This window comes from Musa acuminata, chromosome BXJ3-6, assembly GCF_036884655.1.
Source record: "Musa acuminata AAA Group cultivar baxijiao chromosome BXJ3-6, Cavendish_Baxijiao_AAA, whole genome shotgun sequence".
Taxonomy (NCBI): Eukaryota; Viridiplantae; Streptophyta; class Magnoliopsida; order Zingiberales; family Musaceae; genus Musa; species Musa acuminata.
This window is the reverse complement of record NC_088354.1, coordinates 40,861,132-40,873,630: the sequence shown is the minus strand read 5'-3', so window position 1 is coordinate 40,873,630 and position 12,499 is coordinate 40,861,132. Positions and strand designations below refer to the sequence as shown.

The window sequence follows — 12,499 nt, the reverse complement described above, 5'->3', positions numbered from 1 at the left end:
CACGAAGCTGCTAAAGTCTTCTTAACATATCTACGTTGACCAACCACAATAATCGTAGTCACACGTCAACGACACAGCCTTGGAATCCGAGCTAGAGATGCGTCGGCAGGGTTGATTTGTTCGATTCCCACCTAACATCTCAATCCTCCGAGAATTCACATGGGATGTAATGAGTACAATTTAATATGAGTCGATTAACATGGGATGTATGGAGGTATGTGACAATACATCTCGTCAATCGTTTCTTACGAGAGCAAGGAGGGAATCTACACTGTGTATTGTTTGTATCATTTCCACTGCACTGTGATTTATGAAAGGCAGTGTAACTTTTATCTTCTAGTGACCGGCAGCCAACCTAACTCAGCTTACATTTGCTCGGCCACATCATGCAGGCACATATATCGCAAGAGCTTCTCTTCTCTTTCACTTTTCCTTGTTATTGCGTTTAAACACTCAACTTCAAGAATTCTGCTCTCGCAGCTAAGAAAGGCTTCTCATGCTTTCAACGTGTGTTTGCTGTAGAATGGAGTTCTTCGTGATGAAGCAAAAAAGTCACGGGATGATCAACCAAAAGCCATCTCATGTCAAACTATTCCTTGACATGGCATAGAAAGGGTTTCTGTTATCCGCTTCTTCCATGGCAGTCGAAGGCCGACATAGGATGATCAACCAAAAGTCACGGGGAAGCCTTTCTACGTCACTTCGCATCAGCTTCTATAACCTCTCATCGTCGCTATCCTTCACCTTAGACACCTCGATGCTTGTTGGGATCTTTGGGATCCGTAAGTTGTGCTTCAATCATCTTCTTTGGTAGAGAGATCGCTGTTAGGCAGTACCACCGAAACTCTCGAGGATCACTTCTTAATTCGTTGATGCTAGTCTTGATCGAGAACTTTATTATCATGTGGTACGTGGATACCACCACCTTCAACCGGTTGAGGGTAGGTCGACCAATGATTACATTATAGGCTCAGGAGATTTTCATCATCATGAACTTGTTCGTTAGGGCCTTGGAGTATGGTTCTTTACCGAAGGTGATGTAGAGGCTTACTATCTCATGGGGGGAGATGAAATCTCCTGTGAACCCAATCAATGATGATGTCATTGGGGAGAGCCGTCGACAATTTGAATTTCTGAAAGGCATCAAAATAAAGTACGACTATGAAGTTGCCCATATCGATCATAACTCTTTTTGCTCGGGAATTAGCCATCCCGATCAAGACCACCAAGGTGTCATCATGGTTAGGGTCGAGGTGCTCGATCTCCCCTTCATTGAAAGTAATCTTCAACCTTTCCTCGTGTTTTTCCATGGTGGCTGGGGCACACGCTTTGCTTCTAGAGGAATTATCATCCCCCTTGGTCCACCGAAGATGACATCAATTTATTTTTTCACAAAGCAATGAGAGTGAGGCGAGAGCTCTCGGGGATTGTGGAGGAATCTCCCAAGATGACATCTTCGGATGAGCTTCTCGATCTAGTATTTGAGGTCCCGACATTCTTCTGTGTTGTGATCGTAGTCCCAGTGGAAGTGATAACACTTTGTCTTGTTTCTCTACTCCAAATGGGATTTTATGGGTATCAACACCTTTAGGAATCATTTCTACCTTATTTATGGTAAGATCTTCATTCTTGTCATGTTGAGGGAGACTAGCCCGAGCCTTAGGTGTGCCTTCTAAGGTCTAGCGTGTCTCCTTAATGGCAAACTTGAGGTCGATGTCCAGGGCAGTTCTTGGCATAGCCTCTTGTGGGGCTTCTCACGTTGGCCTAAGATCATTGCTTCTACGATCACATAATGGTTGGCTCTTTGGAGCATCTTAGGGATAATTACGGGCGATTTTTCGATCAATTACTAAAAGAATCAGAAAAGCCGTAGGCTTATCATAAAATCTTATATTTCCAACAAAGGTTGGGCATCTTGAACCCTCTAGATTTCATTAGTGAACTAGATAACAAAATGGGAGAGGGGTTCATCCTTCCTCTGCCTTAACTTAAGTAGCATGGCTGCGGAAAACTTCGAGCACATATTAACAACAAAATGAAGCTTGAATTCTTTTACAAGTTGGTCGAAGGAGGACACCGAGAGGGGCTTCAAGCAAGTATACCATTCCTGGGTCAAACCTATCAGTGTTATTCGGAACGCTCAACGTATTAGAGTGTTTGACATGCCATATAATGACATATAGGCCCGGAAGGCCATGGTATGCTCCTCTAGGTTGGAGCTATTATTGAAAGCCTCCAACATTGAGAGACAAAAGTTGGTTGGGAGGGGTTCCTCCTAGATGCTTTGGACGAATGAGGAGCTGCCTGAGGTGGGGTTGTTGGCATCCCCTTTCGAATGATGAAATTCTTATTACACCTCGTCCAGGCATTGGGTCACTAATCACAGTTGAGCCCTGAGTGAATCCTCCATCGAGTCGATGGATTGTATCTCCGTCTCGAATAAAGTTGGCTCATGGTGTGGGGGCATGTTGAATTCCATTATCGGGGATAGTGGTGCTTCGGGCGATATTTCAATCGGCCAAAAGCAATCGAGGGGGATATGCAATGGGTTTATCGGGGAGGCCTTGAGAGGTGCAGGAGTAAGTGAAGGTTGGACCGTTGGTTGTAGTGTTAGAGGTGGGGTCGCTTATTGAGCCAACTAGAGAGCGAGCGATGACTTGAATCATCCTAGCCAACATCTGCATTTGATGTGTGAGGCTTAGGAAGGCCTCAATAAGGACAAGCAGGTGCCCTATGTTCGGTCTCAAAGGTGAGAACCTGAGATCATTAAATAGATGCCAGTAGTGCCTCGAGATTTGTGCTGAGGTGGAGGCATCCACTTGTGAAAAGGAGGGTAGTTGTCCTCCTTGCCCGAAGGAACCGTGTGCATGCGATGACACCTCCTCTTTGGAGCGCTCATTGAGGAGATTTGCGAGTGGACATAGTTGTGACATTCGGCCCTCTTTCTAGTGCCAAAATATTGTTACATTGATGCCACCGACTGTGAATTGGCACAACTTGATTCTATCCTAAAAGCATAAGATCGTATGGATGACCTGTGTGACAATTGAGCGAGGTGGTTAGCGTCAGGGAAGGTTCGAGTGAAGCGATCTCGAGGTGATAGTAGAGTGTTCGAGCTAGCTCCTAAGTCAAACTGAGGTTGGTTCCGGCCTCTTTAGGATTCTGGGCTGAGCCAAGGTGAGCCTTGGTCTCCTCGAGGAACTTGCACAAGCGATTAATGTTAGGAGGGATTTTCTGACCGACCCATCCAATGATAAAATTAGTTTTGTGGGATTGAAACAGTAAATGATTCGAGTTCGATCCCTTTTTCAGACCCTAGGGACCAGTTTTCGTACTTAAGCAACTGACAGAGGGAGACCGATGGTTGACTATTGATTGTGAGAGACGACTAGGGGGGCAGATAGGTTTTGTTGCTTTGGAGTTACTGCCCTCGATGATCGATCCATGCTGCTTTCTCCTGAGTCACGATCTGTTGGGGGCAGTAGGTTGCCGCCCTACAGTTTGCTATTGGGTAAGGGTAAGGGTGATCTGGGCTTTGCTTTGCCTAAGTGGCAGCGCCAGCATATTTCCAATCACTTCCCATTCTCCCATCTCATCATTTGATTATATATACATACAGTTGATATTCACATTAATGGTAGATAAATGAACTTGAATCTGTTAGCTCCTTGAGATGCAAGGATGGACTTAATTGGCGGATATTGTCGCTTGGGAATGCAGTATTCTGAACTAAACACAAACTTGAGATGTTTGGATGAGACCTATAGGAGATTAACACTATTAATCTAGTCATAAAATTAATTATGTTTGTTTTTAAAATATAAAACATATCATTTTTGGATTAGCATACCAATTAATCTTCAAAACTTAATTTTCAATTTAATTAAATTGTATAGGATCAAATTTTTACACATAGATTAATTGCTGCATTCTTAATAAAATAGATTAAATTGCATTGTGCATCGGGTTATCAATCTCATGATCCATAGTAATAGTCTTTATTATCAAAGCTTAGGGTTTGAAGTCTTATCCAATATATTTTTTTTATGATATATTTTCTTTCATAATTTTTTTTGAATAAAGTATTTCAAATCTATTTATCATTCATTGATTGATGGTAGTGTACCAAATCTACTTATCAAAGGTAAGAGTTCAAAATCTCATCCAATATTATTTTCAAGATATTATATAACTTAATTGATTCATACTTTGACAAATCATCGTACAATAATCCTAAGCTTAAATCATATCTTCATCTTTTATCTTTAAAAAGTAATAATAAGAATATTGAATTCCCTGAAATCATTCTTAGCTACACGTTTCTCCTTTGAGTAATTGCTAACTCAAGCAACTCCATAACTTGTGTTCAAAGCAAATGATCCATCTATGCTTGTCGAGGAAGCCTTTGTTTTGAAGGAAACATGAGGAAATACTCTCGACCTTGCCAAAATTAAATCTTTCCCAATCTCATTCAAAACCCTAAATAATTCTGCATCAAGCATTAATCTCAATCATCCTTCACCAATTTTAGGGAAATCATCACCTGACAAACTTAACAGTGCATGCATGAACCCACGTTTCAGGTGCATGGTATTCTTGCAAGCCCTCAGCAAAGTTCTTCCACGCATGCATTCATCGGTTTAGTATTATGCTTTTGGGGGGGGGGGGGGGGTTGTGCGGGAGGAGAGAAGTCACATCGTATGACCGGCATTTCCGAACCAACCTCACCTCACGATAGGCTGCTGCTCACCTAATGGAGAGCCATAAAAAGACGGTGGTGATGGAGATGATGATGGGTGCATAGGTTTTGATGGCCAAGAAGAGCAATCCTGTCCTTCAAGAACCATGGTGGATGAGGACGCCACTGCCATCTGTCTTCTTCATCATCATCTTAGTCTTCGTCGTTCTCTTCATCTCCCTCTCCTACGACAAAGTGGAGTATTTGTCGCCCAAGATTTTTGACCGCCAGCAGGTGAACCTGATGTCGGTATCGGCAGACGAGACGAGGAAGCAGAAGTGTGACTTGTTCTCGGGGCGGTGGGTCTACGATTACTCGACGCAGCCGCTGTACTCCGGGGTGGGGTGCTCGTACATGAACGACGAGGTGGCCTGCGAGAAGTTCGGGAGGAAGGATCTGGAGCATCAGCGGTGGAGGTGGCAACCCCATGGCTGCAGAGTTCCAAGGTATGCGTACTGTCTTGCAATGCTTGCAGATCTTTTGGTTACTGCATTTGCATTTGAAGGACGATCCCATAATTTCCTGCACTTCTTCTTCTTCTTCTTCTTGCCTGCATCATTTCCAATGTGATACTCTTTCTTGAAAGGAAAGAAGAAATCTGAGGGGTCAAATTGACTTTAATCAGCAATGAATAATAAGGTATACATTGTTTTCCAAGGATTTGATATTTATTTTGTTGAATTTTATTTTAGGAAAAGTTCCAATGATCTTAATTTTGTAAACGTAAAGGAGCAAAAGAGTTGTGTTGATTCATCTTTAAGGAATCGGCCCACCACATTGCTATCGCATATCGGAACACGTCGCTCGCAGCAGTCCTTGCCATCTCTCGCAAGTTAAGAAATGGAAACATTACGAGGTGGCCAAAGATGAACAGTCATTAGTATTTGGGCTTTAATTAGATACCATTATAGGGTATTTTAGATCCAATCCTCTATTGTCGTCGAGCCAAATCCATATTAGCCTATTAATTGATTCTCCTATTGTCTATTATCTCAGTTATGATCAGATTTTAGACTGATAATTAAATGTACGGCCATTCCCTCAACCAAAAACAAAAGTTTCCTTTTTATTTTTTTTCAAAAATGTTTTTATTTTTATTTTTAATTTTCTCATTTGATATTTTTTTAATTCGAATAATATCCAAAATATCTCTCATCGATACCAATGGTATCTTTTGAGAAATGGATTCCTCCTTCCTAAGCTCTATAGAATCGAACCAAACCCACCATCACTAAGATATCAATGCTGACGAACAGGTTCGATCCCGAGAAGCTGCTGAACAGATTAACCGGCAAAAGAATGGTGTTCGTTGGCGACTCTCTCAACAGGAATCAATGGGTGTCGATGGTGTGCATGTTGGAATCTGCCGTAAGTAGTGACGGCCATTCTATGAGCCAGAATGGTTCACTCAGGTCCTTCAAGGCAAAGGTAACTATTTGGTCCCTCCTATGACTTCTCCGTCTTCCGAACAATACATTCGATTCATTCCCATTCGTGTGTGTTTGAGACTTGTACTAGTTCTTTATATGTGCAGGATTTTAATGCGTCGATCGACTTCTACTGGTCTCCACTGCTGGTGGAATCCAACTGTGATGACCCGGTGCACCATCGGTTGTCAGATAGGATGATGCGGGCTAATTCGATCGATGCGCATGCTCAACGATGGGCAGATGCAGACATACTCGTCTTCAACTCTTATCTATGGTGGAAGAAGCCCGGGATGAAGATGAAGGTCATGTGAGTTCTGGCTGTGCGAGTTCATGGCACACATGAACTCGGGTGCTAGCTAAAGCCTTTCCGATGACCTAATGTTCCTGTATCTAATTGGTCAGCTACGATGGTTCGTTTGAGGACGAGGACAACAACATGGAGGAAATGGAGATGATAGATGGCTTTGGGTTAGCACTGAAGGCATGGTCCGATTGGCTGGAGTCGCATCGCAACCGCAGCACCCAGCTCTTCTTCGTCAGCCTGTCACCGACGCATGCATGGTGAGGATCCATCCGTGCCTCATTAATGAGTACTTCCTTTTCCCTCTGTCATCGATGATGAAGAGTGTCGACATGGATCTTTTTTGTGCAGGGGTTACGAGTGGGGTGCAGAAGGCAATCAGAACTGCTACAACCAGACGCAGCCGATCGAAGAAGAAGGGTACACAGGTAAAGGATCAGACTACAAGATGATGCGAATGGTGGAGGAGACAGTCGAGAGGCTGAGCAATAAAGGCGTGGATGTGCAGATACTCAACATTACTCAGCTCTCGGAGTACAGAAAAGACGGGCATCCCTCCATTTACAGGAAGTTTTGGGACGATCTCGGTAAAGAACGAGTTGCGAACCCTAGTGGATACTCGGACTGCACGCATTGGTGTCTTCCTGGGGTCCCTGACGTATGGAATGAGCTCCTATATGCCTTCATTGTTTCCCAAGAACAGGTGTAGGTTTTTTGCATGGCGAAAGGAGACTGCTGGAAGCAACATCGAAGGATGCTTAATTGTTGTCTCCTCTCCCCCCCTCCCCTCCCTTTTTTTGGCGTTAAAATTGGAGGAAGAACATTTTGTTAACTCTACAAAGTTAAAAGCAAAATCAAATCCCTATTTTTTTTGTTACGATCAAACAGGACGTATCAGTTTTGCATAGCAGGAAAAAAAGGCTCCAAGTGATCAGATATTAGAGTTTAATCTTTTTGGACTAAATTTTTATCATATGTTGCCCATCTATTTAGAAGCTTAAATGTCAAAAAATATTGTATGGATCCATCATATTTTGGTGAAATAAAAAATAGAGAAATAGAAAAAAAAATAAATTATTGATATTGAATAGATATTTTTTTAAAAAAAATATCTAAAATAGAAATATAGTGATAGATATCCATCTGGGTCTAATTCAAACCTTTTATAAAAATTTCAAATCATTTGAATAAGTCTTTATATGCGATATACTATTTTCTATTTGATCAAAAAATAATGTATTAGATATCAGAACATAATATTTTTGGACCAAAATTTTATTATAGATTATCCATCTATTTAAAATCTCAAATATAAAAAACTTTGCATGGATCCAACATATTCTAAACAAATTAAAAAATATAAAAAATTTTAAAATAAAAAAGTTAATATATGTCCATCTGATTCCAATTTAAAGCTTTACTTTATAGTTATTTTTTTAATTTATTGATTGTACTTTTTCTTTTTTTATTATTTTTATAATTTATTATAATTTATATGTTTATTTATTAATTTTAATAATATAAATTGATATATATCATTAAATTATTTAATATAATTTATTTTTGATATTAAGATTATATATTCTTGATATTTTCTATGCAAATTTAACTTTTTAAAGGTCAAAATTAGTAAATAAACTATCTTTAAAAAAATTAAAATAAAAAATAATGGCCATATATACATTTCAAATTTATTTTTAAGTATCTTAAATATAATTAAAAAAAAACATATATATATATTAAATATGTAAATATTATTATTTATTACTCCTAACTTTATAATTAGAATAATTAGTTTTAATTTTATTATTTTTAATAATTTAATCTATATAATTTTTAATTATATATAAGTAAATTATTTAATATAATTTATTTTTGACGGGTTCAAGTTTTAGATTGGTTGAACTTATTCAATTGTATGAATTAAATTTCTTAAAATCAGGAATTATTTTCGAGAATTCACCTATATATATATTGTTGAAAAGAATATTAATTAATTTGAATGAAGAGATTGGAAAGTTGGGAAGGTCATTTGCTTCTCCAGAAAAATGAAATGCTTATAATTCTTATATGGTTGGCCAACTAATCGGCTACCTGATTACCCCTTACCTTTTTTATATTTTAAAGAATGCATATAGTATTAGCTGACTTACAATTCTCATATGCTTAAGTCCAAAATCATAATAACCAAAAACATTATGCTGAATTATCATTCAACACTCTTCGCTATGCTGAATCACAAAATCTACTATATTCTTATGACCAAAAGCATTATACTGATTTCATCTGGCACATGCACTATGTTTTTGGCACAGACAGCATTAGGTTCAAGTCTGAAGTGTATAATATATTAGCCGAATTATATTTCTCACCATCTGCTAACTTCACTAAAAACCATAATTCACCTTTTTAAGCCACATTATTGCAACTTCTGTACCACTTTTCCTTAATTTCCTACAGAAACTTAATTTTCAGATTTTTTTTTACTGTTAAGGCCAATAAACCTGTTGCATGAGAAGCATCCCACAGCACAGTGAACCAGAGATCCAGTTAAAGTTAGTAAGTATATATATATATATATATATCCAGGATCGGTGCTATCTGCCACGGTGTCACCATCTGCTTGTTGGTGGAAATGCTTCCTCTTAACTCTTACCTTTTTCCCCTTATGTCACCCACTGAAAGATCTAAAGATACATTTGCATGGAATATTGGCCATTCAAGTGTCAATGCCACCTAAAGCCTATCTCTGTCCTACCAACAGTGCCGTCTCTTTTTTGCTGAACTACTACTATCTTGTAGTTGAAGATTTGATGGTATGTTCGCTGGCAAATTGCTTTGACAAAACATCTCTCTCCACCGTCTCAGTTCCTTGAATCACAAGCGACACCCACTGATCCCATTGAACCACTTAGTTGTTGGTTATAGTTTCTATCTGTCATATCTGATGAATTAAATTGGCATTGACATTTGAGAAGAAGCCATAGGCATGTAAGTTTGTTTGACCCACATGTTGTTTTGCTCTACAAGCAATAGCCAAATGAACACTGATGCCACCTCCTTTGTACACGTGCAGAAACAAGGGGGTCAGATGATATCTACTGAGCCAAAAGTTGCATCTTGTCCACCCACCCAAACCAAACCTCTGAATAGTGGCTCTTGCAAGGAGCTCAAGTCTGGAGAAGAACAGTGTTACAAGGCAAACACCTACAGCTTCCATGGTTTCATGAGACCGTGCATGAGTTCTTCCTGCAAATATATGTATCTCGTTGATGTTAGTGTTGTTCTTAAGATTGCGTCATGTGGAAGCTTGTAAAACAAGCATTTGAAGGATCACTATACCTAACACAGAGGCTAGCAAAGTGGGTGCACCAACTGGTGCAGGGTTGAACAAGGAGCTGCTTGACCATACATCAGTGGGTGGAAATCTAAAAGCTTGGAACAAATCGAAAATCTAATCTGCTAACCACAAAATCCACCTCATGTCTCCCATGCAACATATCCCTTGAGCCTCTATATAAGACGTCCCCTTTCCTTTGTATTTCATTACCTCCTCGAAGCTTTCAAGAACAGGGACTGAGTTCAGTAATGGAGTCTTGGCTACTTCCTTTTCTGTTAGCTCTCTCTCTTCTCTTTCGTTACAGCGGCGCGGAAGTTCACTACCATGAGTTTGTGGTAAGCTTTCTCCAAGCTCGGACCATTCTTTGACTCATTCATCGTCTTCGACCTTCGACCTTCGACGTTTGTGTGGATTGGTGCAGGTGCAAGCGACGCCAGTGAAGAGGCTGTGCAAGGCCCACAACATCATCACGGTGAACGGGCAGTTCCCCGGGCCGACCATAGAGGTAAAGAACGGAGACACGCTGGTGATCAACGTTGTTAACCGAGCGAGATACAACGTCACGCTTCACTGGTACGTAGTGATCTGCATGTCGACGTGCGTGCGTTGATGAAGAGAGCATGCGGTACTGATCGTTGTGTTGTTGAAGGCACGGGGTGCGGCAAATGAGGACGGCGTGGGCGGACGGACCGGAGTTCGTGACGCAGTGCCCGATCCGGCCAGGCGGCAGCTACAGGTACCGGTTCACGATCGAGGGACAGGAGGGGACGCTGTGGTGGCACGCCCACAGCTCCTGGCTCAGGGCTACTATTTACGGAGCTCTCATCATCCACCCCAAGGATAACTCCTGCCCATTCACCAAGCCCAAGAGAGAAATACCTGTTCTCCTTGGTTCGTCTCTCTCTCCCTCTCTCTCTCTCTCTCTCTCTGAAAGGCAAGTAGGAAATATTCCATAATAAGAAAGGCAAGTAGGAAATACTCTATAACAAAAGATCCAGTTGTTTTTCTTGCAAAGGCCTCAACCATGGCTTCTTTCATGAGGAACAGGAGAGTGGTGGAATAGGAATCCCATTGACGTCGTGCGGCGAGCTAAGCGCACCGGAGCAGCTCCCAACAACTCCGACGCCTTCACCATCAATGGCGAGCCCGGTGATCTCTACAAATGCTCCCGCAAAGGTGTGCTCACGTCCAATCTCAAAAGCATCTCATCTCTTGAAAGTTGTATCGTATCAGTACATAGAAGTGTGTCGACTCCTCTCATGTTTGCATCCCTGTACAGACACCACAGTGATTCCGGCGATGGCTGGAGAGACCAATCTCTTCCGGTTCATCAATGCGGCGCTGAACACCGAGCTCTTCGTCGCGATCGCGGGTCACAAGATGACCGTCGTCGGAGCCGACGCGTCCTACACCAAGCCCTTCACCACCTCGGTGCTCATGCTTGGACCGGGGCAGACCACCGACGTGCTCGTCACCATGGACCAGCCGGTGTCTCGCTACTACATCGCTGCCCGGGCTTACGCCAGCGCGCAGGGCGTGCCCTTCGATAACACCACCACCACCGCCATCCTCGAGTACGACTGCGGGTGCTCCGAACCGGTACGGGTCGTGCAGCCTGCATTCCCCGCCCTCCCGGCCTACAACGACACCAGAGCCGCCTCCGCCTTCTCCGCCGGCATCAAAAGCCTCTCCAGGGTTAGGGTTCCCGGGCCGGTCGACGAGAACCTCTTCTTCACCGTGGGCTTGGGCTTGTTCGGTTGCCCTGCAGGGAAGACCTGCGGCGGGCCGAACAACACTCGCTTCGGGGCGAGCATGAACAATGTCTCCTTTGTGTTGCCCAACAGCTACTCCATTCTCCAAGCCCACTACCAAGGCGTGCCCGGCGTCTTCACCACCGACTTCCCGGCGGTGCCGCCGGTGCAGTTCGATTACACCTCCCAAAACATCAGCCGCAGTCTGTGGCAGCCGATCGCGGGGACGAAGGTCTACAAGCTCAAGTACGGCTCCGTGGTCCAGCTGGTGCTGCAAGGCACCAACATCTTCGCCGCCGAGAACCATCCCATCCACATCCACGGCTACGACTTCTACATCCTCGCGGAGGGGTTCGGAAACTTCAACCCAGCCAAGGACAACGCCAAGTTCAACCTCGTCGACCCGCCGATGAGGAACACGGTGGGAGTGCCGGTGAACGGCTGGGCGGTCATCCGATTCGTGGCGGACAACCCAGGAGTGTGGCTCATGCATTGCCATTTGGACGTTCACATTACCTGGGGGTTGGCCATGGCGTTCCTGGTGGAGGATGGAGTGGGAGAGCTGCAGTCCTTGGAGGCCCCTCCGGTTGACCTGCCTCCATGCTGAACATATTCATAGATTACTTGCCCTTCATATCAAATATTATATCGTATTTAATTCATATGCTTTATATCGTTCATGAATGAATCATAAATGCAACGAACATTATGTTTGTTACAGTCAAGCGAAATTTGATATGCTCTCACAAGTATATCAGATCTTTTTTTTTTGCATCGTCTCACAAGTTTATGATATGATTGGGCGGACTTTGGGGGTTGGCTTGTTCGGATAATGTAAGACCGCTGTTATTATTGACCTGTCAACGAAACTATATATATATATATATATATATATATATATATATATATATATATATATATATATATATATATATATAT

The 12,499-nt window shown here is 42.3% G+C and overlaps 2 protein-coding genes across 2 annotated transcripts; both read left to right on the top strand.

The window, feature by feature from the left end:
- Positions 1 to 4,809: 4,809 nt before the first annotated feature.
- LOC135639875 (protein trichome birefringence-like 34) lies at positions 4,810 to 7,322 on the top strand. The gene is made up of 5 exons (XM_065153861.1): positions 4,810 to 5,184; positions 5,995 to 6,166; positions 6,273 to 6,475; positions 6,571 to 6,729; positions 6,821 to 7,322. Exons 1-5 carry the CDS (start codon positions 4,811 to 4,813, stop codon positions 7,176 to 7,178), a joined length of 1,266 nt encoding a protein of 421 aa, XP_065009933.1. The 5' UTR covers position 4,810; the 3' UTR covers positions 7,179 to 7,322.
- Positions 7,323 to 10,031: 2,709 nt separating this feature from the next.
- Positions 10,032 to 12,264, top strand: LOC135639632 (laccase-3-like). The gene is made up of 5 exons (XM_065153478.1): positions 10,032 to 10,144; positions 10,231 to 10,382; positions 10,459 to 10,700; positions 10,857 to 10,985; positions 11,089 to 12,264. Exons 1-5 carry the CDS (start codon positions 10,058 to 10,060, stop codon positions 12,165 to 12,167), a joined length of 1,689 nt encoding a protein of 562 aa, XP_065009550.1. The 5' UTR covers positions 10,032 to 10,057; the 3' UTR covers positions 12,168 to 12,264.
- The last annotated feature ends 235 nt before the right edge of the window (positions 12,265 to 12,499 follow it).

Excerpts from the sequence above, each read along its gene's own strand:
- LOC135639875 (XM_065153861.1), top strand. The coding sequence starts at position 4,811 with ATGGCCAAGAAGAGCAATCCTGTCCTTCAAGAACCATGGTGGATGAGG. Across the intron at positions 6,167-6,272 it reads TCAGGTCCTTCAAGGCAAAG|GATTTTAATGCGTCGATCGA; the intron begins GTAACTATTTGG and ends TTATATGTGCAG. Across the intron at positions 6,730-6,820 it reads CTGTCACCGACGCATGCATG|GGGTTACGAGTGGGGTGCAG; the intron begins GTGAGGATCCAT and ends TTTTTTGTGCAG.
- LOC135639632 (XM_065153478.1), top strand. The coding sequence starts at position 10,058 with ATGGAGTCTTGGCTACTTCCTTTTCTGTTAGCTCTCTCTCTTCTCTTT. Across the intron at positions 10,701-10,856 it reads AGAAATACCTGTTCTCCTTG|GAGAGTGGTGGAATAGGAAT; the intron begins GTTCGTCTCTCT and ends CATGAGGAACAG. Across the intron at positions 10,986-11,088 it reads CTACAAATGCTCCCGCAAAG|ACACCACAGTGATTCCGGCG; the intron begins GTGTGCTCACGT and ends ATCCCTGTACAG.